This window comes from Rana temporaria, chromosome 5, assembly GCF_905171775.1.
Source record: "Rana temporaria chromosome 5, aRanTem1.1, whole genome shotgun sequence".
Classification (NCBI taxonomy): Eukaryota; Metazoa; Chordata; class Amphibia; order Anura; family Ranidae; genus Rana; species Rana temporaria.
The window spans coordinates 40,585,532-40,612,334 of record NC_053493.1 but is presented as its reverse complement, the minus strand read 5'-3'; the positions used below and the strand labels follow the sequence as shown (position 1 = coordinate 40,612,334).

The 26,803-nt window shown below is 45.7% G+C and overlaps 1 protein-coding gene across 1 annotated transcript in view; it reads right to left on the bottom strand.

Annotated features, from left to right (window-relative positions):
* OLAH (oleoyl-ACP hydrolase) overlaps positions 1 to 26,803 on the bottom strand; it is a 50,750-nt gene that overhangs the window by 11,126 nt on the left and 12,821 nt on the right. Inside the window, exon 3 of the mRNA XM_040352426.1 lies at positions 15,031 to 15,169. Within this exon, the coding sequence (XP_040208360.1) occupies positions 15,031 to 15,169 (139 nt within the window). The remainder of the gene's footprint in view (positions 1 to 15,030; positions 15,170 to 26,803) is intronic.

Sequence of the window (26,803 nt, the reverse complement as noted above, 5' to 3'; positions counted from 1 at the left end):
AAAAAAAACGACTAACTTTGCGACGGGAAACTTGACTACGGACGACGCAGCGAACGCGAAAAACCGTTGTGAATCGGCCATAACTCCTAATTTGCATACCCGACGCTGGTTTACGACACAAACTCCCCCCAGCGGCGGCCGCGGTATTGCATCCTAAGATCCGACAGTGTAAAACAATTACACCTGTCGGATCTTAGGGATATCTATGCGTAACTGATTCTATGAATCAGTCGCATAGATAGAAACAGGGATACGACGGCGTATCAGGAGAAACGCCGTCGTATCCCTTTTGTGAATCTGGCCCAAAGTTCACAGCTGCTGCTTTAAATAGAATGAATACATTATATCAATTTTGTCACATTCAAACAGTGAAATTTTAATTTAAATCATATATAAACAGCGCTAATGTATGTATGACCCACACAAGTGAACAAAAATGGTTTAGATAAATAAATGAGTAAATAAATAGACCAAAGGAACCCGTGAATAAATAAAGTGTTCAAAAGCAAAAACAGTTCATGAATGTTGAAAAAAACGAGGAAAAACTTTTCTTTCTCTTTCTCAAATGTGAAGTCTTCAAAGAAATCTTCCACCACACCCGAGCAAAGTGAATCCTCCACCAATAAAAATTGGCCACTCACCAGAACGAGTTGCCTGACACTCTCGTGTTTCGGCACAAAAGCATGTAAAGTTTTCAAACCATTAAGTAAACTTCCAAATGTGATAGATGAGATCCTCATAAATAATGAAAAAATCATATAATAGTGTGATACCATAAAAAAAGGTTTAATGACACACCACATAAAATCTGCAACAGTTGCATCACAAAAATAACTGAAATCAAACTCGTGAATCAAAACGCATGACTGGCTGATAATAGCATGGAGTTAAACATAGAACTGGCAGTGATAAGCTGGATATAAACACATCCACAAGCCAAGCATTGACCTATCCATTAGCCCAGTGGCGGCTGGTGCTCAAAATTTTTGGGGGGGGCGCAAACGAAAAAAAAAATTGCAGCCTCACTGTGCCCATCACATGCAGCCACTGTGCCATGCCACCAAATGCAGCCACTGTGCCATCAATTGTCACCACTGTGCCATGCCATCAAACAGCAACTGTGCCATCAATTGTCATCACTGTGCCATGCCACCAAACACAGCAACTGTGCCATCAATTGTCACCACTGTGCCATGCCATCAAATGCAGTCACTGTGCCATCAATTGTCACCACTGTGCCATGCCACCAAACACAGCAACTGTGCCATCAATTGTCACCACTGTGCCATGCCATCAAATGCAGTCACTGTGCCATCAATTGTCACCACTGTGCCATGCAACACAGCAACTGTGCCATCAATTGTCACCACTGTGCCATGCCATCAAACAGCAACTGTGCCATCAATTGTCACCACTGTGCCATGCCATCAAACGCAGCCACTGTGCCATCAATTGTCACCACTGTGCAATGCAACACAGCAACTGTGCCATCAATTGTCACCACTGTGCCATGCCATCAAACGCAGCTACTGTGCCATCAAATGCAGCCACTGTGCCATCAATTGTCACCACTGTGCCATGCCATCAAACGCAGTCACTGTGCCATCAATTGTCACCACTGTGCCATGCCATCAAACGCAGCTACTGTTCCATCAATTGTCACCACTGTGCCATGCCACACAGCAACTGTGCCATCAATTGTCACCACTGTGCCATGCCACCAAACACAGCAACTGTGCCATCAATTGTCACCACTGTGCCATGCCATCAAATGCAGTCACTGTGCCATCAATTGTCACCACTGTGCCATGCAACACAGCAACTGTGCCATCAATTGTCACCACTGTGCCATGCCATCAAACAGCAACTGTGCCATCAATTGTCACCACTGTGCCATGCCATCAAACGCAGCCACTGTGCCATCAATTGTCACCACTGTGCAATGCAACACAGCAACTGTGCCATCAATTGTCACCACTGTGCCATGCCATCAAACGCAGCTACTGTGCCATCAAATGCAGCCACTGTGCCATCAATTGTCACCACTGTGCCATGCCATCAAACGCAGTCACTGTGCCATCAATTGTCACCACTGTGCCATGCCATCAAACGCAGCTACTGTGCCATCAAACGCAGCCACTGTGCCATCAATTGTCACCACTGTGCCATGCCATCAAACGCAGCTACTGTGCCATCAAACGCAGCCACTGTGCCATCAATTGTCACCACTGTGCCATGCCATCAAACGCAGCTACTGTTCCATCAATTGTCACCACTGTGCCATGCCATCAAACGCAGCCACTGTTCCATGCCATCAAACGCAGCCACTGTGCCCCTCAATTGTTGCCACTGTGCCAATTGTCACCACTGTGCCCTTTAATTGTCACCACTGTGCACCATGATGCCACTGTGCCCCATGATGCCACTGTGCCCCATGATGCCACTGTGCCAATTGTCACCTCTGTGCCCCATAATGCCACTGTGCCAATTGTCACCTCTGTGCCCTTTGTCACCACTGTGCCCCATGATGCCACTGTGCCCATTGCCGCCCCTTTCCCTGTAAAAAGCACTTACCTGAAGTTTCCATGTCCTCCCTCAATGTCTTCTGCCGCTGTGGTGAAGCTTCAGCCAATCAGGTTCCTGATAACCAGAATCCGGGAACCTGATTGGCTGAAACGGCCGTTTGTCTTATGCAAGGACCCCAGATTGCCTGCGCTCCGAGTATAGACATCCGAGAGCCGGAGAAAAGCCTATCAGAGCCGCTGGCTTTGATAGGCAGTTCCCCTCAGCCAACCAGCTGCCGCTGTTATATGAATAGACCAGGCAGCTGGCAACCAACAATAACATACATTCGTGCATTTATGCACGAATGTGTGTTATTTGCGAGAGCGGGTGGCGCTGCAGCGCCCTCTATAGACGGCCGCCAGAACTGCCGAATAAAAGTTCTTAAAGGGCCCGTTTTTTTTTTTTTTTTATTATTTTTTTTGTGGGGGGGGGGGGGGGGGGGGGGGGGGGGGGGCGGCGCCCGTGCGTCCCCATGGACGGGCCGCCACTGCATTAGCCCCAAGTTGTTGATAAATAAACAGGGTTGCCAAGACTATTCCCTCCAGTTTACTAAAGGTATCAAAATTTAAGAATTATTAATAAAACAATTTAAATCTAGTTCAGTGTTTAACCCTCGTGGAAAAAGACATTTCAGAGAAAAGATCCACTGAATTTCTCTTTGTGACAGATCCCTAACCCTATTGGATCCTCTCCAACTCGGATATACACAATCAATCCCACAGAACTGGGCAAGTGTGGGATCCTTGTTGTGCTTCTCTTTAAAATGGACAGATACACTATGATGTTTATAGCCCTTTTTGATGTTAGCCAGGTGTTCGGAAATACGAATTCTCAACAATCGTTTTGTTCTGCCAACATACAATAGGCCACAGGGACACCATAGCAAATATACAACATGCGTTGAATTGCAGGTGATAAATTCTTTTAGTTCAAAGACCTTCCCGTCACCTCCCTGTATTTCTTTTCTTCCTTTGTTGTGTACTTTTACTGTCCGACAGCAGATGCATTTACCACATGGAAAAAAGCCTTTTAAATTCAATTGTAATCGTTGATTAGGGGGGTCTAAAATCTTTTGCATCACTTGATCCCCAAAATTGGGCGCCCTTCGATATATGAATCGTGGTTGTGGGGGAAGAATTTCACTTAAATGTCTATCTTTGCCCAGAATGTGCCAGTGATTTTTTATTATATTCTCAATCTCTCTGTATTGTGCATGAAATCCTGTTAAGAAACTGCACTGATGTTGATCTCTTGTAGATGAAATATCTTTCTTCTTAAAGCAATCATCTCTTGAGATGTCAGAGATTTGTTGAACAGTGGCATTAAAGCGGGGGTTCACCCTTAGAGGGCACTTTTTAGCCTTAGATTCCTGCTCGTTTTGTCTAGGGGAATCGGCTATTTGTTTTAAAATATGATCCGTACTTACCCGTTTTCGAGATGCATCTTCTTCCGTCGCTTCCGGGTATGGGCTGCGGGAATGGGCGTTCCTTCTTGATTGACAGTCTTCCGACGGTCGCATCCATCGCGGCACGATTTTCCGAAAGAAGCCGAATGTCGGTGAGCACCGACGTTCGGCTTCTTTCGGCTACGAGTGTCGGAAGCCTCTCGGAAGACTGTCAATCAAGAAGGAACGCCCGCTCCCGAAGACCCATACCCGGAAGCGACGGAAGAAGATGCATCTCGAAAACGGGTAAGTACGGATCATATTTTAAAACAAATAGCCAATTCCCCTAGACAAAACGAGCAGGAAGCTAAGGGAAAAAAAAAAAAGGAATTGGTTGAACTCCCGCTTTAAGTTTAACTTCATCATATCCTTTCTGGACAAACCTAGTCTTCAGTATATCAGCTTGTGCAAAGTAGTCACCCTCATCGGTGCAGTTCCGGCGCACACGTAGAAACTGGCCCTTAGGTATGTTTCTGATCCAGGCCGGATGATGACCACTGTTAATTGTTAGATAGCTATTACGATCTGTGCTTTTAAAGTATACTTTGGTCTTAAGTTTCCCTTCATAGCGTTCAATCTTAACATCTAAAAAGTTGACACTAAGGTTACTGATAGTATATTCCAACTTTATGTTATTAACATTATTATTCAGGTGTTCCAGAAATTGTATGGCATCGGTCTTAGTTCTTTCCCAAATAACTAAAAGGTCATCAATAAAGCAGCGGTAAAACAACACCTGAGGTTTTCTATTGTTGAAGATATATTTGTCCTCCCACTCCGCCATAAACAGGTTGGCCAGACTGGGGGCAAATTTAGCCCCCATCGCAACGCCAACCTGTTGTGAAAAGAAAAAACCATTGAACCAAAAATAATTATGGGTCATGCAAAAATCTAATGCATGGCCTAGAAAGCGTTTCTGATTGTGTGGAATGTCCTCTCTTTTACTTAAAGCCCAATTAAGGGCTAATGCAGCATCCTCGTGCTGAATAATTGTATAGAGAGATGCCACGTCGGCAGTAATCAGAAAAATGACTGAAATCGGCTCAATGGTCAATTTATCCAAGGACTGTAGCAGGTCAGAGGTATCTTTTAAGTATGCCTTTGTTGCTTTGACACTGGTCTGGAGAAATTTATCAAGATATTCGCCCAGTCTGGCGGTGACAGACCCAATCCCATTAACAATTGGGTGGGCTGGAGGTATTGTTGCGTTCTTATGGATCTTGGGTAGAGTGTAATTAACCGGGATCCTACAAAAAGTGGGGGCTAGATATTTGAATTCTTTAGTATTCAAAGCATGCATTCGGTAGCCCCATTCAACCAAAGCATCAAGCTGAGAATTATACGCCTCCGTGGGGTCTGATCCTAATCTTCTGTATGTAGTACGATCTTGCAATAATTCAGTGAGTTGTTTCTGATAGAACTCTTTTATTAAAAGTCAGCAGCTACAGTTTTGTAGCTGCTGACTTTTCATTTTTTTTTCAAACTTAACAACCGCCTTAAAGCGGAGTTCCGCCAATTTTTTTTTTTTTTTAGAAGTCAGCAGCTACAAATACTGCAGATGCTCACTTTTAAAATATGGACACTAACCTGTCCAGGGTGCCCGCAATGTCGGCACCCGAAGCCAATCTGTCCCTCGGCTCTCGGGTGCTGCCGCCGCCATCTTTGGTAAGGGAATCAGGAAGTGAAGCCTTGCGGCTTCACTTCCTGGTTCCCTACTGCGACATGCGCAAATCGTGCTGCGTGATCTGAATGGTCCCTGCTGTCTTCTGGGACCTGTGTGTCTCCTAGAAGACAGCGGGGGCGGAGGAGGGGCCGGATATGGCATAGATATCCACGGATACTGCGGCTATCTATGCCCGCAAGTTGGAGCAAATACCTGCATTTGACAGGTATCTGCTCCCTCCTCTCCCTGAAAGGTGCCAAATGTGACACCGGAGGGGGGGATTCCAAAAAGTGGAAGTTACATTTTAGGGTGGAACTCCGTTTTAAGAAGCACCAAATGCGGTCTGCACTTACCTTTCCCATACTAAACCACCACCCTGGAAAATAGCGAATACTTTCACGTATCAGGAAATAAGGGACGCTCCTTCTGCCCGCCCATAACACAGTGCTGATTGTTGATTGTTTGAGTAGCTAATCACCAGGTTAGAGGGCTAATATATGGGTGCAGGAGGTAGCTTGGTAAGTCCTGTACAGGTCCAGGTCAATCTTTACCGGCAATTCTAGATGATTAGAAGGCATACTAGGGTGTAAGGAAGCCGGTTGAGGTGCCCGCAGTCCAGCAAAGCTATTATTTTGCAGAGTACAAGCAAATTACAGTTTGTGCTAAGAGACCCTGGGCTAGATTCAGCAATGATTTACGCCGGCGTATCCATAGATACGCCGCGTAAATTCAAAGCTGCGCCGGCGTATCTTCTTTCTGTATTCAGAAAGCAAGATACACCGACATTAGCCTAAGATCCGACTGGCGTAAATCTTTTACACCGTCGTATCTTAGGGTGCATTCTCACGCTGGCCGCTAGGTGGCGCTTCCGTCGTTTTTGGCGTAGAGTATGCAAATTACCTAGTTACGCCGATTCATAAACGTACGTGCGCCCGGCGGTAGTTTTTTTACGTCGTTTGCGTAAGGCTTTTTCGGCGTAACGTTGCTCCTGCTTCTATGAGGCGCACGCAATGTTAAGTATGGACGTCGTTCCCGCTTCGATGTTTGAATTTTTTACGTCGTTTGCGTAAGTCGTTCGCGAATAGTGCTGGACGTAATTTACGTTCACGTCGAAACCAATACGTCGTTGCGGCGTACTTGGGAGCAATGCACACTGGGATATGTCCACGGACGGCGCATGCGCCGTTCGTAAAAAACGTCAATCACGTCAGGTCATCACACATTAGCATAAAACACGCCCCCCCTTCCACATTTGAATTACGCTCGCTTACGCCGGCCCCATTTACGCTACGCCGACGCAACTTACGGAGCAAGTGCTTTGTGAATACTGCACTTGCTCCTGTAAGTTGCGGCGGCGTAGCGTAAATACGATACGCTGCGCCGCCGTAACAATGCGCGCCCCTACATGAATCTAGCCCAGTGTCACCAACTTGAAAAACTGCAGGTAAAAGCACAGACAAATCAAGTTTTTTTTCCACCACCTTTCCCTATATACATGTTTATGTAGCTACCAGTGGAAAAGCAAAGAGGAATATTATACTGTATCACTTGACGTGAGAGACAGCTCCGAGTCTGCTGGTGCTATTGACATCACATCCAAGATAGCAGCTCATTGCCTTTCAAAGTCCACACAAGATAGGCTTCTATAGTCTATTAATACTCATTGGAATACATTTCATGCAGATACTGAGAGCCACACCGATTTACAGGAAATCTGTGTTTTGTTCCTGGAGGCAGGGTGTCCTTAGATGAGCCTTTCTCAACCTATTTATCCCAGAAGAACATGTTAAAGGGGTTGTTTTTTCCCCCCTAAATAGCTTCCTTTACCTCAGTGCAGTCCTCCTTCACTTACCTCATCCTTCCATTTTGCTTTTATATGTCCTTATTTCTTCTGAGAAATCCTCACTTCCTGTTCCTCTGTCTGTAACTCCACGCAGTAATGCGAGGCTTTCTCCCTGGTGTGGAGAAAGCCTCTTGAGGGGGGAGGGGACAAGCAGGAGAGTCAGGACGCTGACTAACACACAGCTCCTTTCTCTATCTGCAAAGTAGAGAGTGTCCTGACTTGCCTGCTCGCCCCCTCCCCCCTCAAGAGGCTTTCTCCACACCAGGGAGAAAGCCTTGCATTACTGTGTGGAGTTACAGACAGAAGAACAGGAAGTGAGGATTTCTCAGAAGAAATAAGGACATTTAAAAGCAAAATGGAAGGATGAGGTAAGTGAAGGAGGACTGCACTAAGGTAAAGGAAGCAATTTAGGGAAAACAAAAAATTCCTTTACAACCCCTTTAAAAAATATATTTTCAGGTCTTAACAACTTCAGTCTCGGAGGATTTGGCTGCCAAATGACCGGGCCACTTTTTGCGATTCGGCACTGCGTCGCATTAACTGACATTTGCGCGGTCGTGCGACGTGGCTCCCAAACAAAATTGACGTCCTTTTTTTTTTCCACAAATAGAGCTTTCTTTTGGTGGCATTTGATCACCTCTGCAGTTTAAAGGGGTTGTAAAGGTAAAACATTTTTTCCCTAAATAGCTTCCTTTACCTTAGTGCAGTCCTCCTTCACTTACCTCATCCTTCCATTTTGCTTTTAAATGTCCTTATTTCTTCTGAGAAATCCTCACTTCCTGTTCCTCTGTCTGTAACTCCACGCAGTAATGCGAGGCTTTCTCCCTGGTGTGGAGAAAGCCTCTTGAGGGGGGAGGGGACAAGCAGGAGAGTCAGGACGCCCACTAACACACAGCTCCTTTTTCTATCTGCAAAGTAGAGAGTGTCTTGACTTGCCTGCTCGCCCCCTCCCCCCTCAAGAGGCTTTCTCCACACCAGGAAGAAAGCCTTGCATTACTGTGTGGAGTTACAGACAGAAGAACAGGAAGTGAGGATTTCTCAGAAGAAATAAGGACATTTAAAAGCAAAATGGAAGGATGAGGTAAGTGAAGGAGGACTGCACTAAGGTAAAGGAAGCCATTTAGGGAAAAATTTTTTTACCTTTACAACCCCTTTAAATTTTTTCGCTATAAACAAAAATAGAGCGACAATTTAAAAAAAAAAGCAATATTTTTTACTTTTTGCTATAATAAATATCCCCAGAAATATATAAAAAACATGTTTTTTCCTCAGTTAAGGCCGATGTATTCTTCTACATATTTTCAGTAAAAAAAAAAAAAATATCGCAATAAGCGTATATTGATTGGTTTGTACAAAAGTTATAGCATCTACAAAATAGGGGGTAGTTTTATGGCATTTTTATTATTCATTTTTTTTTTACTAGTTATGGCGGCGATCTGCGATTTTTATCTAGTTATGGCGGACACATCGGACACTTTTGACACTGTTTTGGGACCATTGTCCTTTATACAGCGATCAATGCTATAAAAATGCACTGATTGCTGTGTAAATGACACTGGCAGTGAAGGGGTTAACCAGTAGGGGCGGGGAAGGGGTTAAAGGATCACTAAAGGAAAATATTTTTTTAGCTAAATAGCTTCCTTTACCTTACTGTAGTCCTGGTTTCATGTCCTCATTGTTCGTTTTTGCTTTGAAGTTGCTGTAATTCTGCTGTGATCTCCACACTTCCTGCTTGTGTGGCTCCTTATGAAAAATCTCATGGCAGCTTTTCACTGTGGTCCAAGCTGTGTGTCTAAAACTCCTCAGAACCAATCAGATTCATTTTAAAAACAAAACACTGCCCTGGATTTGTTTGTTTTTGTTCTGTGTCTCTCTCTACTTCACAGAAACATGAAACCAGTTTAAAAGTGAAAGTGAAACTAGAGGCACATTATATGATTGATTTTTATCTATTTTTTAATCATTTTTAAAAGGAATCAGTTAACTTTTATCTCTCTATACCCTGTAAACAGTGACTTTAGTGACCCTTTAAGTGTGTCCTAGGGAGTGATAAAATGCACTGATTACTGTGTAAATGACACTGGCAGTGAAGAGGTTAACCAGTAGGGGCAGGGAAGAGGTTAAGTGTGTCCTAGGGAGTGATTCTAACTGTGTGGGGGTGGGGCTTACTGTGACAAGACACTGATCACTGCTCCCGATGAGAGGGAGCAAACGATCAGTGTCCTGTCACTAGGCAGAACAGGGAGATGCTTTGTTTACACAGGCATCCCCCCGTTCTGACGCTCCGTGACACGATCACGGGACACTGGCAAACATCGAGTCCACGCTCATAGAGACCGCGGCCGGCGCGCGCCCGCTAGGCGGTAGATTCAAAGCAACGTATATATACACATTGCTTTGCCTGCCCGTGCCATTCTGCCGACGTATAAATGCGTGAGGCAGTCAGCAAGTGGTTAAAGAACCCTTGCTAAAATGAATTCAGTAGTGATCGGTGGGTAGAATGTTCCCCTTGCAGTGGTGATGAGAATGTCATCTCCTTACAGACAGTGGCGTCTCCAGCTTTCATATTTAGGGGGGGCACATGGGGGGACAGGGACAAAAGTAGGGGGGCCAACTATAAAATGCAATTATTTATTTATATATATATACAGTGAGGAAAATAAGTATTTGAACACCCTGCTATTTTGCAAGTTCTCCCACTTGGAAATCATGGAGGGGTCTGAAATTGTCATCGTAGGTGCATGTCCACTGTGAGAGACATAATCCCCCCAAAAAATTCCAGAAATCACAATTTATGATTTTTTAACTATTTATTTGTATGATACAGCTGCAAATAAGTATTTGAACACCTGTCTATCAGCTAGAATTCTGACCCTCAAAGACCTGTTAGTCTGCCTTTAAAATGTCCACCTCCACTCCATTTATTATCCTAAATTAGATGCACCTGTTTGAGGTCATTAGCTGCATGAAGACACCTGTCCACCCCATACAATCAGTAAGAATCCAACTACTAACATGGCCAAGACCAAAGAGCTGTCCAAAGACACTAGAGACAAAATTGTACACCTCCACAAGGCTGGAAAGGGCTACGGGGAAATTGCCAAGCAGCTTGGTGAAAAAAGGTCCACTGTTGGAGCAATCATTAGAAAATGGAAGAAGCTAAACATGACTGTCAATCTCCCTCGGACTGGGGCTCCATGCAAAATCTCACCTCGTGGGGTCTCAATGATCCTAAGAAAGGTGAGAAATCAGCCCAGGACTACACGGGAGGAGCTGGTCAATGACCTGAAAAGAGCTGGGACCACCGTTTCCAAGGTTACTGTTGGTAACACACTAAGACGTCATGGTTTGAAATCATGCATGGCACGGAAGGTTCCCCTGCTTAAACCAGCACATGTCAAGGCCCGTCTTAAGTTTGCCAATGACCCTTTGGATGATCCAGAGGAGTCATGGGAGAAAGTCATGTGGTCAGATGAGACCAAAATAGAACTTTTTGGTCATAATTCCACTAACCGTGTTTGGAGGAAGAAGAATGATGAGTACCATCCCAAGAACACCATCCCTACTGTGAAGCATGGGGGTGGTAGCATCATGCTTTGGGGGTGTTTTTCTGCACATGGGACAGGGCGACTGCACTGTATTAAGGAGAGGATGACCGGGGCCATGTATTGCAAGATTTTGGGCAACAACCTCCTTCCCTCAGTTAGAGCTTTGAAGATGGGTCGAGGCTGGGTCTTCCAACATGACAATGACCCGAAGCACACAGCCAGGATAACCAAGGAGTGGCTCTGTAAGAAGCATATCAAGGTTCTGGCGTGGCCTAGCCAGTCTTCAGACCTAAACCCAATAGAGAATCTTTGGAGGGAGCTCAAACTCTGTGTTTCTCAGCGACAGCCCAGAAACCTGACTGATCTAGAGAAGATCTGTGTGGAGGAGTGGGCCAAAATCCCTCCTCCAGTGTGTGCAAACCTGGTGAAAAACTACAAGAAACGTTTGACCTCTGTAATTGCAAACAAAGGCTACTGTACCAAATATTAACATTGATTTTCTCAGGTGTTCAAATACTTATTTGCAGCTGTATCATACAAATAAATTGTTAAAAAAATCATACATTGTGATTTCTGGATTTTTTTTTTTGATTATGTCTCTCACAGTGGACATGCACCTACGATAACAATTTCAGACCCCTCCATGATTTCCAAGTGGGAGAACTTGCAAAATAGCAGGGTGTTCAAATACTTATTTTCATCACTGTATATATATATATATATATATATATATATATATATATATATATATATATATATATATATCCTGGGGCCCTTTACTATGATCCCACTATGGGCCCTTTCTTCACATGTTCTGCAGTGAGCTCCCTTCCTACTATACTGGGGCCCCCCAGGGTGGCAGAAAACAAGAGATATATGTCACCAGCACACCAAGAAAATATAAGGGTCCAAAGCAGTGGGAGAACTATCAGGGTTGCAAAGGTTGTCTTGCCACCGGGCCCTGGTGTTCTGCCACAGTGGGGATCCCCAGCTGTCATGTCCCTGCTATTTACATCGCTGGTCTGGCGTCTGTCTCCTTGGCAGCGGCGGCAGTCTATTAGGACCTAGTGCTGGTGACATTATGGGTGCATGCAGGGGAAGGCTGGCACTATTGGTTATAGAGAGCTGAGCCCCCAGCTGGTCACCTAGCAGCAGTAATGCTGTATAACCTTCTCTATTGACATGCTGATCGGCATGTGATCCAGGTGATGCTCCCAGTCAGATCTAATAAACATAGTATTTATTAGCATCAAGAGTACAACCACATATATATAATCAACCGTATAATCAGCAGCCATGTGGGCTCTATGCCTGTAACGTGTGGGCTTTGATCAATAAAATCTCTGATATTTATGACTAGGATTTGACTAAGAGCATCACCTGGATTGCATCCCGATCAGCATGTCAGAGAAGGGTCCACTGCTGCTAAGCAACCTGCAGGGAGCTCAACTGTCTACAACCAATAGAGATGGGCTCGGGTGTGTTTGAAATCCCACATGCACGATCAGGGCCGGTGCAAGGATTTCTGCCTACACAAGCGAAGCTCCATTTTGGCGCCCCCCCCCTCCCCCCCAACGGCCACCCACCTCCCTTGCAAAAATATTTCTTTCAATAATTACCCCCCTTCACATATCCCCCCACACAGTAATGCCCCCCCTTCACATATCCCCCCACACAGTAATGCCCCCCCCCTTCACACATCCCCCCACACAGTAATGCCCCCCTTCACATATCCCCCCACACAGTAATGCACCCCCCTTCACATATCCCCCCACACATTATTGCCCCATCACACATCCCCCCCCCACACACACACAGCACTACCCCCCCCACACACACACAGCACTGCCCCCCACACACAGCACTGCCCCCCACACACAGCACTGTCCCCCCACACACAGCACTGTCCCCCCACAGCGCTACCCCCCCCACACACAGCACTGCCCTCCACACACACACAGCACTGTCCCCCCACAGCGCTACCCCCCCCACACACAGCACTGCCCTCCACACACACACAGCACTGCCCCCCACACACACAGCACTGTCCCCCCACAGCGCTACCCCCCCCCCCCCACAGCGCTGCCCCCCCACACACAGCACTGCCCCTCCCACACACAGCACTGTCCCCCACACACACACAGCACTGTCCCCCACACACACACAGCACTGTCCCCCACACACACACAGCACTGTCCCCCACACACACACACAGCACTGTCCCCCACAGCGCTACCCCCCCCCACACGCACACACACAGCACTACCCCCCACACACACACAGCACTGCCCCCCCCACAGCGCTAACCCCCCACCCCCACACACAGCACTGCCCCCCACACACACAGCACTGTCCCCCCACAGCACTGCCCCCCCCCCCCCCCACACAGCACTGCCCTCACACACACAGCACTGTCCCCCCACAGCACTGCCCCCCCACACACACACACAGCACTGCCCCCCCACACACAGCACAGCCCCCCCCCCACACACACAGCACTGTCCCCCCACAGCACTGCCCCCCCACACACACAGCACTGCCCCCCACACCCCATCCATCACATTTCCATATATTTTCCTCCCTTCCCTCTCCACTCCTACCTTTCACAGAGCGGAGAGCAGGAGGCGGGACAATCGTGAACCGAGAGAAGCAACATGTGACGTTCTCCCTCTCTCTGAGTGCCCTGCAGTGCAATCTGGGAGTTGTAGTCACTGCAGAGCACAGGCACCAGAGGGCCAAGTGAAGTCTGTGTGCCTGTGCTCTGTTGGAGAACTACAACTCCCGCCATGCTCTGGGGCTGCCGTCGCCTTCTTTAGGGGAAAGGCTAGGAGGACGGCGCCGCAGCGGTGGAGCCTGCTATTGGACGCAGGCAGCCTGAGCCGTGCCTACCACCACTATAGATCGCCGCCGCCGCGGACCGGACTCTGCGGCTGTGTGCAGCGCGCCCGCCGCTTGCGAGTCTGCGGGAGTCCGGACAATAAAAAAAAAAATCATCTTTCCGCCCCATCCCAGGCTGCGGACCTGCCCGCCCCAAGCGGCCGCTTGGTCTGCCTGGTGGTTGCGCCGGCCCTGTGCACGATCCCGCCAGGAAGCCGACACTCCACAGTGCTAATCAATGTATGGGCTGCCTAAGAGCTAAGACCAGCCATAGACAGTTTAAATCTCAGCTGGTTCAGCAGAAACTGGCTGAGATTTGAACCATTAATGAGCAGATTCTCTTATAATTATCACTAGTGGTTGCTGTATAGCCACTGGTGATAATCACTGTTTGTCGGGAGAATACAATTGCTGGGCAGGAGGGATATTCCCCTGTCACCACTGTCTGTTGATGGGGGAATCATGCAAGTTTCTTTCCTGCAATCTGTGGATGCAGGAAATAAATTTGCACCGTATAATATCTGCCTAACTGAAAGTGAAAGTAAATTGTGAATGTTTTGAAAGAACAGGAGAGGGGGAGGGAGACAGATGGGGGGGGAGAAGGGATGGAAATAATGTAGTTCAGTGATTACAGTGTACTGCAGTCTGCAGTGCACACATTTAAACACGGCCCAGGCTAGAAAATCTGGTTGAGCGCTCGCATTATGCAGTGTCGGCGAGCACAGGGAGGGGGAGGAATCCCCCGCAGAGCTGACTGGGGACGCTCTCCCTCTCGGGGAGCAAAATACAAAAATTGCAAAAAAAAATAAATATTTTTTTTGGGGGGGGGGGGGCACATGGTGGGGCACAGCATGATGTTGGGGGGGTCAGGGCCCCCCCCTAGGGACGCCTCTGCTTACAGACAGCCAGAAAGATCATTGGTGTTATGCTGCTGGCTCTGCCAAGTGGTGGTGGAGCCAGAACTAAGCAGGCACCATCAGATGGAAGGTCAATTACACAACACAACTCTGGAGGAACTTGAGGTTTTCATGGATTCCTGGTTGAGAATGAATGACTAAGATCGCAAAAATTGTCTCAAACACAAGTTTACCTGTGGCCGAAAAATGCAAACCGCTTCTCACGCAGCAATGGTAGCAACACATCTGTAATTTCATCCGCTAACTGGTCTAAGCTGTGAGGAAATGGCTCTCGGGAACGAGACTCTCTTCCGGGAAGTCTGAGGGAGTACACTGGAGAAGAAAAAGTGAAGATTTTAATATTTAATATTAGAAGGCATATCTAAGATGGCTCTCAGGTTCTTCTTTCACATTCCCATTGTTTTTTGCAACGTACATCAAGAAAGCAGGAAATAAGGCCAGGAGGGCCCTAGCTTAGATAGAACATCCAAACAAAACTAATTTGCTTTTACGTGATAAATAGGCATGTGCATTTCGTTTCGTTTCGAATCGAAATTCGGACGAATTTTTCATCATTCGGACATTCGGATGCATACGAATTCCCGAATTGTAATATTAATGAATTTACTGAATCCGAACGAACGTTTTCGATTACGAATCGAAAACCCGCGGATGAAATTCGATCGGAATTCGAAATAAATAAATAAATAAATAAATAAATAAAATTCGATTTGAATTCGAAAACAAATTCTATTCGAAAAGAGACTATTTGTTTTCGAATCCGGTCGAAATATTTTCGAAGTCGACCGGATTTTTCGAAATTCGGTCGAAAATGAACGAATTCCGAAAACGGTTGAAATATTTTCGAATTCGACCGGATTTTTCGAAATTCGGTCGAAAACGAACGAATTCCGAAAACAAATTTAACACATGTAACGAATCTAACTTAACGAAATTAATTAAATAACGAATTAAAACGAAACGAAACAAATTTTTCCCTTTTGCACATGCCTAGTGATAAATGTCCATCACATACAGCCAGGAATTAGGAATTATCAGGAATTATGGGGCCCCTTACACAGCTTCAGGCATGGGCCCCCTGGAGCAGAGAACCGGGGGGCAGTGCTGCCGCCTGAAATTGAGAACCGGGGGGGGGGGGGAGAAGCCGCAAATTGAGAAGCGGGGGGGGGGGCGGGCCTTTACAAAAAAAGAAGGAATAAAGAGAAATGTATATAAAAAAGGGGGGTTGCCATCCTCTGGGCCCTTTAATAAAAATAAAACAAACATTTATATAAATAAAAAAAAAGGGGGGTTGCCATCCAGGGCCCTGGGGACCTCTAGGCCCTTTAATAAAAAATAAATAAAAAATAAATATATAAAACAAAAATAAACATTTATAAAAAATAAAAAAAAAGGGGGGGGTTTGCCACATGGGGCACTGGGGACATAAGAAATAAAAAAATATATATATAAAAAAAGGGGGGTTGTCATCCGGGGCCCTGGAGATCTGCGGGCCCCTGGGGACCCCTAAAAAAAAATTGGCCCTTTAATAAAAAATAAAATAAAAATATATTAGAATTTTTTTTTTAATAAAAATTAAATAAAAAAAAGGGGGGGTTGCCATCCGAGGCCCTGGTTTGCAAAATGAGCAGGATTCAAGCCACAGCGGTGTGCAGTACCGCATTTGGCCTGAGGTGCGGGGGTGTCGGAGCCGAGCAGAGCCGATCGGAGCCATTCGCCTTTCCGAGTTCAGCCGAGCCTTTTCGAGGCTCTCCGGCACCCCCCCACCTCTGGCCACATGCGGTATTGCATGCCATAGAAGTCAATGCAGAACAAATTATTTCCGTTTTCATTGACTTCTATGGGGAAACTCGCTTTGATGTGAGTGCTTTGGATTACGAGCATTCTCCGGAAACGGATTATGCTCGTAATTCGAGGTTCCACTGTAACTAGATTAGCACAGTGCTGATCTAATCAGAGCAGAGCTCTGCACATTACTTCCTTCTTTTGCCAATGCGGAGTTGGGGTGTGTGCCTTTTCTCCAATCAGCTGTCTTGGCTGTATGCCAATAATCCATTCCTACTGCTGAACAGGAAGAGGAAATCTGTAACATGATCTGCACTTTCTAAAGAATATATAAAGCTGAAGAAAGCAGATATACAAGTAAAAGTTATGTAGGGAGATTTGTTTCATCTCCATGTATAATCTAAGGCTGTTCACTTCACTGTGTATATGTGAGGGTTTACAGCCGCTTTAAAGTAGTTGTAAATTTCAGACATGAAATATGAACAAAGCATATCCTTCTATAGTGTGTACTTGTCTCAATCCAGAGCACTAAGTGTCATTTCTGTCCACTGTCCCGTTCCTCTGCTATAAGCATGAGTTACTTCTGACAAGTTTTCCTGACTCCAAAAGAAAAATGGTGACAGGGGAGGGAGCTCCAGCTGATTGACAACCTCGGATCTGTTCCTGTGTGCTGTGTGAAGGGAGGTGTGTCTCTTCCCTCCAATCAGCTCTCAGAGCTCTCTTCACTTATGTAATGTCAGCTCTCCACCCACTGCTTTTCAGAGCTGAGAGATCCTGTGTAAATTCTGCACTTTGAATGGATGTAAGGGAAAGGTGGCCATAGATAAACAGGTACAACTTATGTAGGAGGATTTGTTTCATCTCTGTGTATCACCTAAAGCAGGGGTCTAAAACTGGCGGTCCTCCAGCTGTTGCAAAAGTCCCATCATGCCTCTGACTTTGGGAGTCATGCTTGTAACTGTCAGCCTTGCAATGCCTCATGGGACGTGTAGTTTTGCAACAGCTGGAGGGCCGCCAGTTTGAGACCCCTGACCTAAAGCCAGTTACCTTAGTGGGTATATGTAAGGATTTGCAACCAATTTGCTTAGACCAGTTTAGAAGACCAACAATGTTCAAGCACCAGGGGCCAGGTGCAGAGATGACATCTGAAGAATGGGGCCCTAGGCAAGCGACCAGCTTTGGCACCCCCATTTTTTCGACTGAAATTGTAATAGGCACAGAGAGGCTGCCCCATTTGCATTGTATGTAATGTGGGTCTTGGGCCAGGCTGGACCTGAAGCAACTCCATGGAAAAATACTCCCTTGCATTGGGGTTGCCCTTGCATGTAACAGAGAGCGCCATCTGCTGGGAGAACAGAGGATCATGTAAGTAAAACTGCTATTCTCTGTCCCTAGACATTAACAAGCATTTAAAGGGGGTTTCCAACCATTTTTTAAGTTTATTAAAAGTCAGCAGCTACAAAAAGTGTAGCTGCTGGCTTTTAATAAACAGACACTTACCTGCTCCACGGCTCCAGCGACGCGCCGGCCAGGGCTCCGCTCCTCTCCCCCCCCTCGCCGGCCGGCGTCTTCATTTCTAGTGTGGGCACCCGGCAGTGACAGCTTTCGGCTTCACGGCCGGGCACCCACTGCGCATGCGCGAGCGGCACTGCGTATGTGCGAGCGGCGCCATCCGATTGGACAGGCGCTCGCCTACAGGGAGGGGCTGTGAAAAGGCGATTAAGCTAATCGCCTTTCCAGCCCCTCGGCAGAAGGAGGAAGTGGGACAGGAAGTCCCCTTCTCCTGAAGCCCCCACTCCCCCCCCAAAAAAATGACATGCCAAATGTGGCATGTAAGGGGGCGAGGAGTGGGTTAAGAGGAAGTTCCATTTTTAGGTGGAACTCCTCTTTAACCCCTGCGGTGCATGATCAGCCCCTCTGCAAGGGAGCATTTTTCCTTTCCCTAGAGATAGGGTTGAACTGTAAGTTATGCCTTGCACCTGGCTGTGCTGTCTAGCAGGGGTACTTGGATCACCAGACTACCTGAAATCCTTAACAAAGTAATGTAGTTCCTCTATATTCAGATCAGGGCCGCCATCAGGAATTATGGGGCCCCTTACACAGCTTCAGGCATGGGCCGCCTCAAATTGAGAAGCGGGGGGGGGGGGGGGGTGGCCATCCGGGGCCCTGGGGACCTCTGGGCCCTTTAATTAAAAGAAAAAATACATAAAAACAAATATAAAATATAAAAAAAAGAAAAAAAAGGCGGGGTTGCTATCTGGGTCCCTGGGGACCTCTGGGCCCCTTGATAAAAAAATAAAATATAAAAAAAAAACAAGGGGGGGGGGAGCAAAATAAATAAATAAAAAATAAAAAAATAATAATAATAATAATAAAAAAAAAGAATATATATATATATATATATATATATATATATATATATATATATATATATATATATATATATATATTGATTGATTGATTGATTTTTGAGCTTAATTAGGCGCCAAATGCCCACTGTGAAGTGAGCGTCTATATAAAAAAAAGGGGAGTTGCCGTCCGGGGCCCTGGGGACCTCTGGGCCCTTTAATTCAAATAAAAAAGAAATAAAAAATATATATAAAAAGAATAAAAAAAAATGTTTTATAAAAAATAAAAAAGGGGGGGGGGTTGCTATCCGGGTCCCTGGGGACCTCTGGGCCCTTTGATAAAATAATAAAATAAAAAAGGGGGGATTGCCATCCAGGGCCCTGAGGACCTCTGGGCCCTTTGATAAAATAAAAAAAAAAAAAAAATAATATACATATATATATAAAAACATTTTTATATAAAAAAAAGGGGGGTTGCCATCCGGGGCCCTGGGGACCTCTGGGCCCCTTTACAAAAAAAGGGGGTTACTATCTGGGCCCCTGGGGACCTCCGGGCCCTTTAATTAAAAAAAAATAAAAAATATATATAAAAAAAAATAAAAAAAAATGTTTTATAAAAAAAATAAAAAAGGGGGGGGGATGCTATCCGGGCCCCTGGGGACCTCTGGGCACTTTGATAAAAAAAAAAAAATATATATATATATATATATATATATATATATATATATATATATATATATATATATATATATATATATATATAAACATTTTTATATAAAAAAAAGGGGGGTTGCCACCCGGGGCCCTAGGGAGCTCTGGGCCCCTTTACAAAAAAAAGGGGGTTGCCATGTGGGCCCCTGGGGACCTCCGGGCCCCTTACAGGTGTACTGTCTGTACCCCCCTGATGCAGATGCTTGTGTGGAGTTCAGCTTTATCTTGTATGTAGAACTGTCTGATTTGATGAATCGGAGGAGTGAACAGCCTCTAGAGATGTGGAAAGCTCTCACTTACCGGCACTCCATAGAGTCAGTGCTGGCCTTAAGTCTTCTGACCCACACTAGGCCTCGCTGTGAATACACAGGATACCCTAACCTGTTGCCATTAGCTGCAAATGGCAACACAACAGAGGCAGGCATTGTGACAAGCAGCAGGATATATTGTGGACGCCTTTCATTGGGAAACAGAGGCCTTCTTCTCTACTGGAGAAATATGCGATGTGACCAGAAGTTCAATGTGGATCTGAGAATGCCGGGTCCACGCTCTGCCATTGTTCCCTATGCTAATGTTGGGACTCGGAGCTCAAGCCGTCCTGTTCTTCTAGCAGCAGGCGCTGTGATATGTGTCGCCAGCCTTTCAGCCCCCACAAATACTTTCTGTGGACACTTGTCAGGTTTGGATCTTAATATAAAGTCAGGAGGACAATGACCTCACCAAGGAGATAAAATCCTTTGTCCCCTGTCCAAATATTTTATGTGGACTGTTTTTTAACTATTACATTCAGGACCTTCTATATTGTGTACTTGTATCGATATTAATGCAATATTCAGAAGGATTTACTGAAAATGCTTTTAGGTGGTTTCCACAGCTCCAAGAAAAACCCAAATCTCTGACAACTCCGCTATTAAAATGACATCATCAGTTGAGATAAGCTCATTGGTCCCACATTACTGCAATGGGAAGCACTACTGGTCAATAGTGAGGCGCAGGAGGCTGGCGAGGACATGCCCAACCTCCATGTCACAAGCTGGAGTTGATATTTTCATTTTAGTGCACCCAGGTTTTAGGGATCTGCTGGTGTTCTGGAAGCCATTTATAAGGTATGTGCAGGTTCTTCTAGATCAGTAGTCTCCAAACTGCGGCCCGGGGGATGGATGCAGCCCTTTCTTTGCCTTTATCCAGCCCTTGGGGCATTATTCCCCCACTGTCAGCAACAGTGGGGCGTAGTTCCTGTCATTGAGACAGACAACAGGGCACTAAAACTAAAAAAAGACCGAAAATTTTGAAAAAAATAAAGTTTTTATTTGTTTCTGTTCATTTTTTTGTAAATAAGTACGTTTTCTTCTCCGATTATGGGCACTAATATGGCGGCACTGATGGGCACCGATGAGGTGGCACTGATGGGCACCGATGAGGCAGCACTGATGGACACTGATAGGCGGCACTGATAGGCCGCGCTGGTATGCGGCACTGATGGGCACTCATAGGTGGCACTGATGGGCACTCATAGGTGGCACTGATGGGCACGCATGGGTGGCACTGATGGGTGGCACTGATGAGTACTTATGGGTGGCACAGATGGGCACTGATAGGTGGGAACTGGGCATGGATGGGCACTGACGGACACTGAGGGGTGGCACTGATGGACAATGAGGGGTGGCACTAATGGCATTGCTGGGCATCACTTGTTGATCCCATATTGTGCCAGTCAGTGCCCATTTGTGGGCACTGATTGGCATCTATTCTCATTTTTTATTTTATTTTTATTATTGCCCCCTTTCCTGGTGGTCCAGTGTGGGCATCAGAGGGGGGGCTGCGCTGATAAACAATCAGCGCGAACCCCCCTGTCAGGAGAGCCGCCGATCGGCTCTCCTCTACTCGCGTCTGTCAGACACGAGTGAGGAAGAGCCGATCATCGTGATCAGCCGTGATTTGACATGGCTGATCACGTGGTAAAGAGTCTCCGCCAGAGGCTCTTTACCGAGATCGGAGATGCAGGGTGTCAGACTGACACCCCGCATCACCGATTGCCGCCGCGCGCTGGCATGTTATCCTGCTGGACGTCAATAGACGTCCAGTCAGGATTTCAGAACCACTTCCTGGACGTCAATTCACTATTGACCGGGCTGGAAGTGTTTAAGTGATTAGTTATTTAGCTCATGTTAATTAACCACTTAAGCCCCGGACCTTTAGGCAGCTTAATGCCCAGGCCAGGTTTTGCGATTCGGCACTGCGTCGCTTTAACAGACAATTGCGCGGTCCCCCACCCGCAAGAAGGCAAGGACGTACATGTACGCCCATGTGCCTGTACGTGCCATTCTGTGGACGTACATTTACATGCGGCGGTCGGGAAGTGGTTAATCACTATATAAAGAATATATTGCGCTAAACAAAATCTAAGTGTATATATAGTGTAAATAGGCAGCCAACATACCAGTGGATAAATGCAAACAGACAAAAAGAAAATAATGTAGCGCCAAAAACTATAAAAAAGAGATAACCACTAATTGGTTGTGAGGATGTAACCTCTATAGTTAGAGTTGTGTTTAAGGTGAACAAACTCCGTGAAAACGTTCATACATATATACCAGAGCTATAAGTGTAGCTCTGAGTGCTAGTGATATACCTGGATGGTATTAATAGCAAACAAAAGAAAAATCTTAAGTGATATAGTAAATAAAAATGTGAACAAACACAAAAAGTTCTGAAAAATAGGACGGGGAACACTCCCAGAACTTCCCAAGAGCTGACTGTTCGTCACTTCAATTGGAAAGCACCTTTTCCACATCAATGGAGAATCCTTTCCCTCAGAGACTGAACATCTTCAAAAGGACATTCCTTGGCATATATAAGTTAGGGTACTCTTACCAGCTTTAGTTGACCCACAGCTCACCGTATGGTGGGTAGGTCGATCAGAGCTTGTATATGCTGGCCGTCCTTCTGTTGCACCAATGGGTGGATGGATATCCCAATTCCGATACTCCGGATGGATCCCAGAAGGAGAGTTGGTAACACCGGCCACAGGAACGTCACATGAGATGGTAAGGAGGGGAAACTCCCAATTTCATGAGGGATATGAGAAAAGAGGGAAAAAACACCTCCTCATAGTGTAGAAATTTATTTAAAATTCTTGATCAAAAAATATTGATACAACAAAGAGATAGTCCAAATCTCATTAAAAATAATTGCACAGCAAGGAAAATCATCCAAAGTATGTAAAATGTCAGAATATAAAAAACCCAAACGATAGAAATGTTGTTCCCCACGGCACATCAAAGAAAACCACAGCAGGCAGATGACTTAAAATTGGCACAATGTTAGTGGTATGGGTCAAAAATAACCGACCGGTTTCGTCCTCACAGACATCAACAGGGTTATAGAACTGACCCCCACTTCCACCCGTGCCTATAAATAACCATATGATTAGCTTACCTGTGATCTACACCTGTTACACCGCTCCCCTCGGGCGTGCGTCTCACCCACTGCTACATCCTCCTCCTGCGCTCCAACCACCGGAAGTGGAACAATGGGAGCGCAGCCGAGGAGACCAATCGCAGTGCTCCAATGTTAGGTGTCATCTCCTCCCGTCCCACATAACACCCTCTGCCCAATGTGAGGATGTGGGACAAGGGGTCGCTCCGCCTCCCACCGTTCAGCGAATCTGAGCCACAGACTCATCTTCCATGACTAGACCGCTCAGGGGGCGGCAGTGATGTGCGAGTTGTCACATGACCACGACGGTATGCGTATCAGCAGACGTCGGGCGTGATGACGTATGCGCTCCATCTCGTGCGTCCCACAGGGAATCATTAACGAAAAAGGAGGTGTAAGCAGTAGCTTTAAACCTCTAAGGTGTAACGAATCCTAAGCAATAAATAAGTGCATTAGGTCCCCGGGAGCGTGCATACAGAATTGATCACAGATACTATACATCCCCGATTAACCAGGTGATGAAAAAAGTCATAATTATAGTAAGTGTATGGTGATTCTGCAAAACCATCCACTATATACAAATAAGAAACATAATGAAAGAAATTTGTTTATTTTTATTCCCTGGTAAGTAACCAAAATGAGAGTTCATGACTGGTTTATGAATGAATTCACGTCCCACTCCACGTTAAGCCCGTGGGGCGTATAACTTTTTAACTGGTATATCCAGTATACCTCTAATTTAGATACACCCCTCGTACCTGGTTCACCTCTCCAATGAGGGACAAAGTGGTCTATAATTTGGAACAAAGTCCCCTCGACCTTCTTATTGTGGTGTTCCAAATAATGTCTTGGTACAGTGTGTTTATGGTACCCTGCCAAGATCTTGGCAATATGTTCACCTGCCCTTGTGGAAAATTTCCGTATGGTACGTCCCACGTACTGTTTTCCACAAGGGCAGGTGAGAAGATAAACAACATACCGGGTGGCACATGTTGAAAATTGTTTAATGGGGAATTCAACCCCAGTAACCGTGGATCTAAAATTGATAGATTTCTTCTTGGTAATGTTGTATGCACACACTTTACACCTCCTACATGGGTGATAACCCTTAGAAAGAGGAAAAAAGGTGGGTTTAACTGGGGGGTCTGGGACATTCGGCGCGATCTGATTTCTCATTGACATTGCCCCTCTATAAATTATAGATGCATTAATGGGTAAGGTGGGTCCCAAAGTGGGATCACTTGTTAATACATTCCAATGTTTTTGGATGATTGACTTGATTTGCTTATATTGCATGGAAAATGAAGTGAAAAAAGAGTTCCTAAACCTATTATCCTGTACCGTTCTGACTTGTTCTCTTGTTAGAATTGCCCTATCAATCGTTGAAATTCTTTCAATTTCTTCCTGGATATGATTCTCAGAGTATCCTTTATCAACAAAGCGATTCTTGAGAATGTTTGCTTGTTCTTTGAAGTCTCCCAGGTTAGAACAATTCCGTCTAATTCGCAGAATCTGACTACGTGGGACGGACTTCAACCAGGAAGGATGGTGGCAGCTGTCAACCGGGATAAACCCGTTACGGTCGGTTTGTTTAAAGTAGGTTTTAGTTTGTAGACTATTATTTTGCACAAAAATTTCCAGATCCAAAAAATTGATGTTAGAGGTATTGGTTTTGTATGTTAAGCTGATTCCAACTTGGTTATCGTTTAGATAACTCATAAAAGTCTCCAAAGACCCACGGTCTCCTCGCCATAGGAGGAGGATGTCGTCTATGTACCGCGCCCAGAGAACTATCTCCGGTCTGGCGGCCGCATAGACGACATCCTCCTCCCATTTGGCCATGAAAATATTTGCGAGGCTGGGGGCAAATTTGGCCCCCATCGCAACTCCCTTATGTTGTAAATAGAAATCCCCAGCATGCCAAAAATAATTGTGCGTGGTGGCAAACCTGAGGAGATCCATTATAAACAATCTTTGCAGAGTGGGGAGATCGGGTGACCTATTGAGAAAACATTCCACAGCTTGAAAGCCCAAATGATGGGCTATACTGGTGTAGAGTGAGGCCACATCAGCTGTGACCAGAATGATGTCATTAGTGTATATCACTTCCCCAAGTTTAGCAATGGTATGCCTGGTATCCTTGAGGTAGGAGGGAATGTTTCTCACTATCGGTTGGAGGTGGAAATCAATGTATTTCCCCAATCTAGAGGTGACAGAGTTGATGCCACTAATGATTGGCCTCCCTGGAGGACAGGTAGTATGTTTATGAATTTTTGGCAGATAGTATATAACAGGGATACGAGGTACCCTAGGTACCAAAAAACATCGTTCCTTGTTGTTAAGGATGCCTCTCTGTACACCCTTCTCCACTAGTTTTTTTAAAGATTGGGTGTAACTACTGGTGGGATTAGATGGTAGTTTGACATAAGTCATGCCATCCTCCAGTAATCTTGACATCTCTGAATTATAAGCGGACTTGTCAAGAACCACTATCCCCCCTCCCTTATCCGCAGGACGGATAACAAGATCTTTTCTCTCGCATAGGGATTTCAGGCCATTTCTAATATTAGGATCAGAATGAAACCTCTTTAAAGGTAAATCATCGAAGTCCTTCAAAACCAAATCCCTGAAAACTTTGATACTCGGTGCCAAAGGACAAGGAGGGTTAAAAAGGGAAGGGTTAGAAAGGCCCGTATGTCTCACACCCGTGGTAACGTCCGGGAGATTTGGTCTGGTGGGATTGGAGATAAAGTATCTCTGGATACTCAATTTTCTTGTGAATTTTTGTACGTCTATAAATGTCTGAAACTTGTTAAGTCCCTTCGGAGGAACAAACTTCAGACCTTTATCTAGAACTAATTTTTCTGCATCATTAAAGGTAGAGGTGCTTAAATTAAACACCCCAGTACCTGTTATACTCTTGGTCTTTTTCTTCCGGGCGCGCCGCCCCCCTCTCGACCCCCGTTTGGTTCTCCTCCTTTGGGGTGGTTGCCCTGTCCCTTGTGAAAATCCCCCGATTGGGTATAATTAGGTTGAACCTGATTATAATTGTAAGGGGGTCTATCAAAGTGATCTTCTTCTCTTTCTAGGTACCCATAGTAAGGGTCATAGTGTCTGGGTGGGTAATCTTTCCTTCCAAGCGTGTAGGGTCCACCCCCACCCCTACCCGGTGTCCCATATCCCCTTGGGGGGTAATAGTGGGAATCATTCCCTCTCCGAGGTGAATAATCATTAGTACGGTGTTCACGGGATGGGTCTCTAGAACGGTGTGAACCCCTTCTCGGGCCTTTACCTTTCCCCTTATTCCTTGGGGGAGGACCCCCCTGAGGTTGGTTGGGAGTTTGAGGACCAGGGTGGTAACTATAACCAATATCTCTATTGGGAGGTCCCGAAGTAGGTATGGGCTGAGAAAAGGTAAGGACTTTGGCCTCACTCGTAGATGGTTGGGAAACTTCCATTTCCAAACTTGAGGGGCCCATACCCACCCCAGTATTCTCCTTATTCTGCCAACTAAAAACCGAAGAGGATCCGTAATCGGCAGAATCTCTCGTGTATTTTTTCTGTTTTTTATGTTTCTGTTCCCGCTCCTCTTTTTCCAGATGAACCTTCAAACTGGTGGATAAAGTGATGTACTCCGTGGTGGATTTAGAGGGAAGGAGTTTCT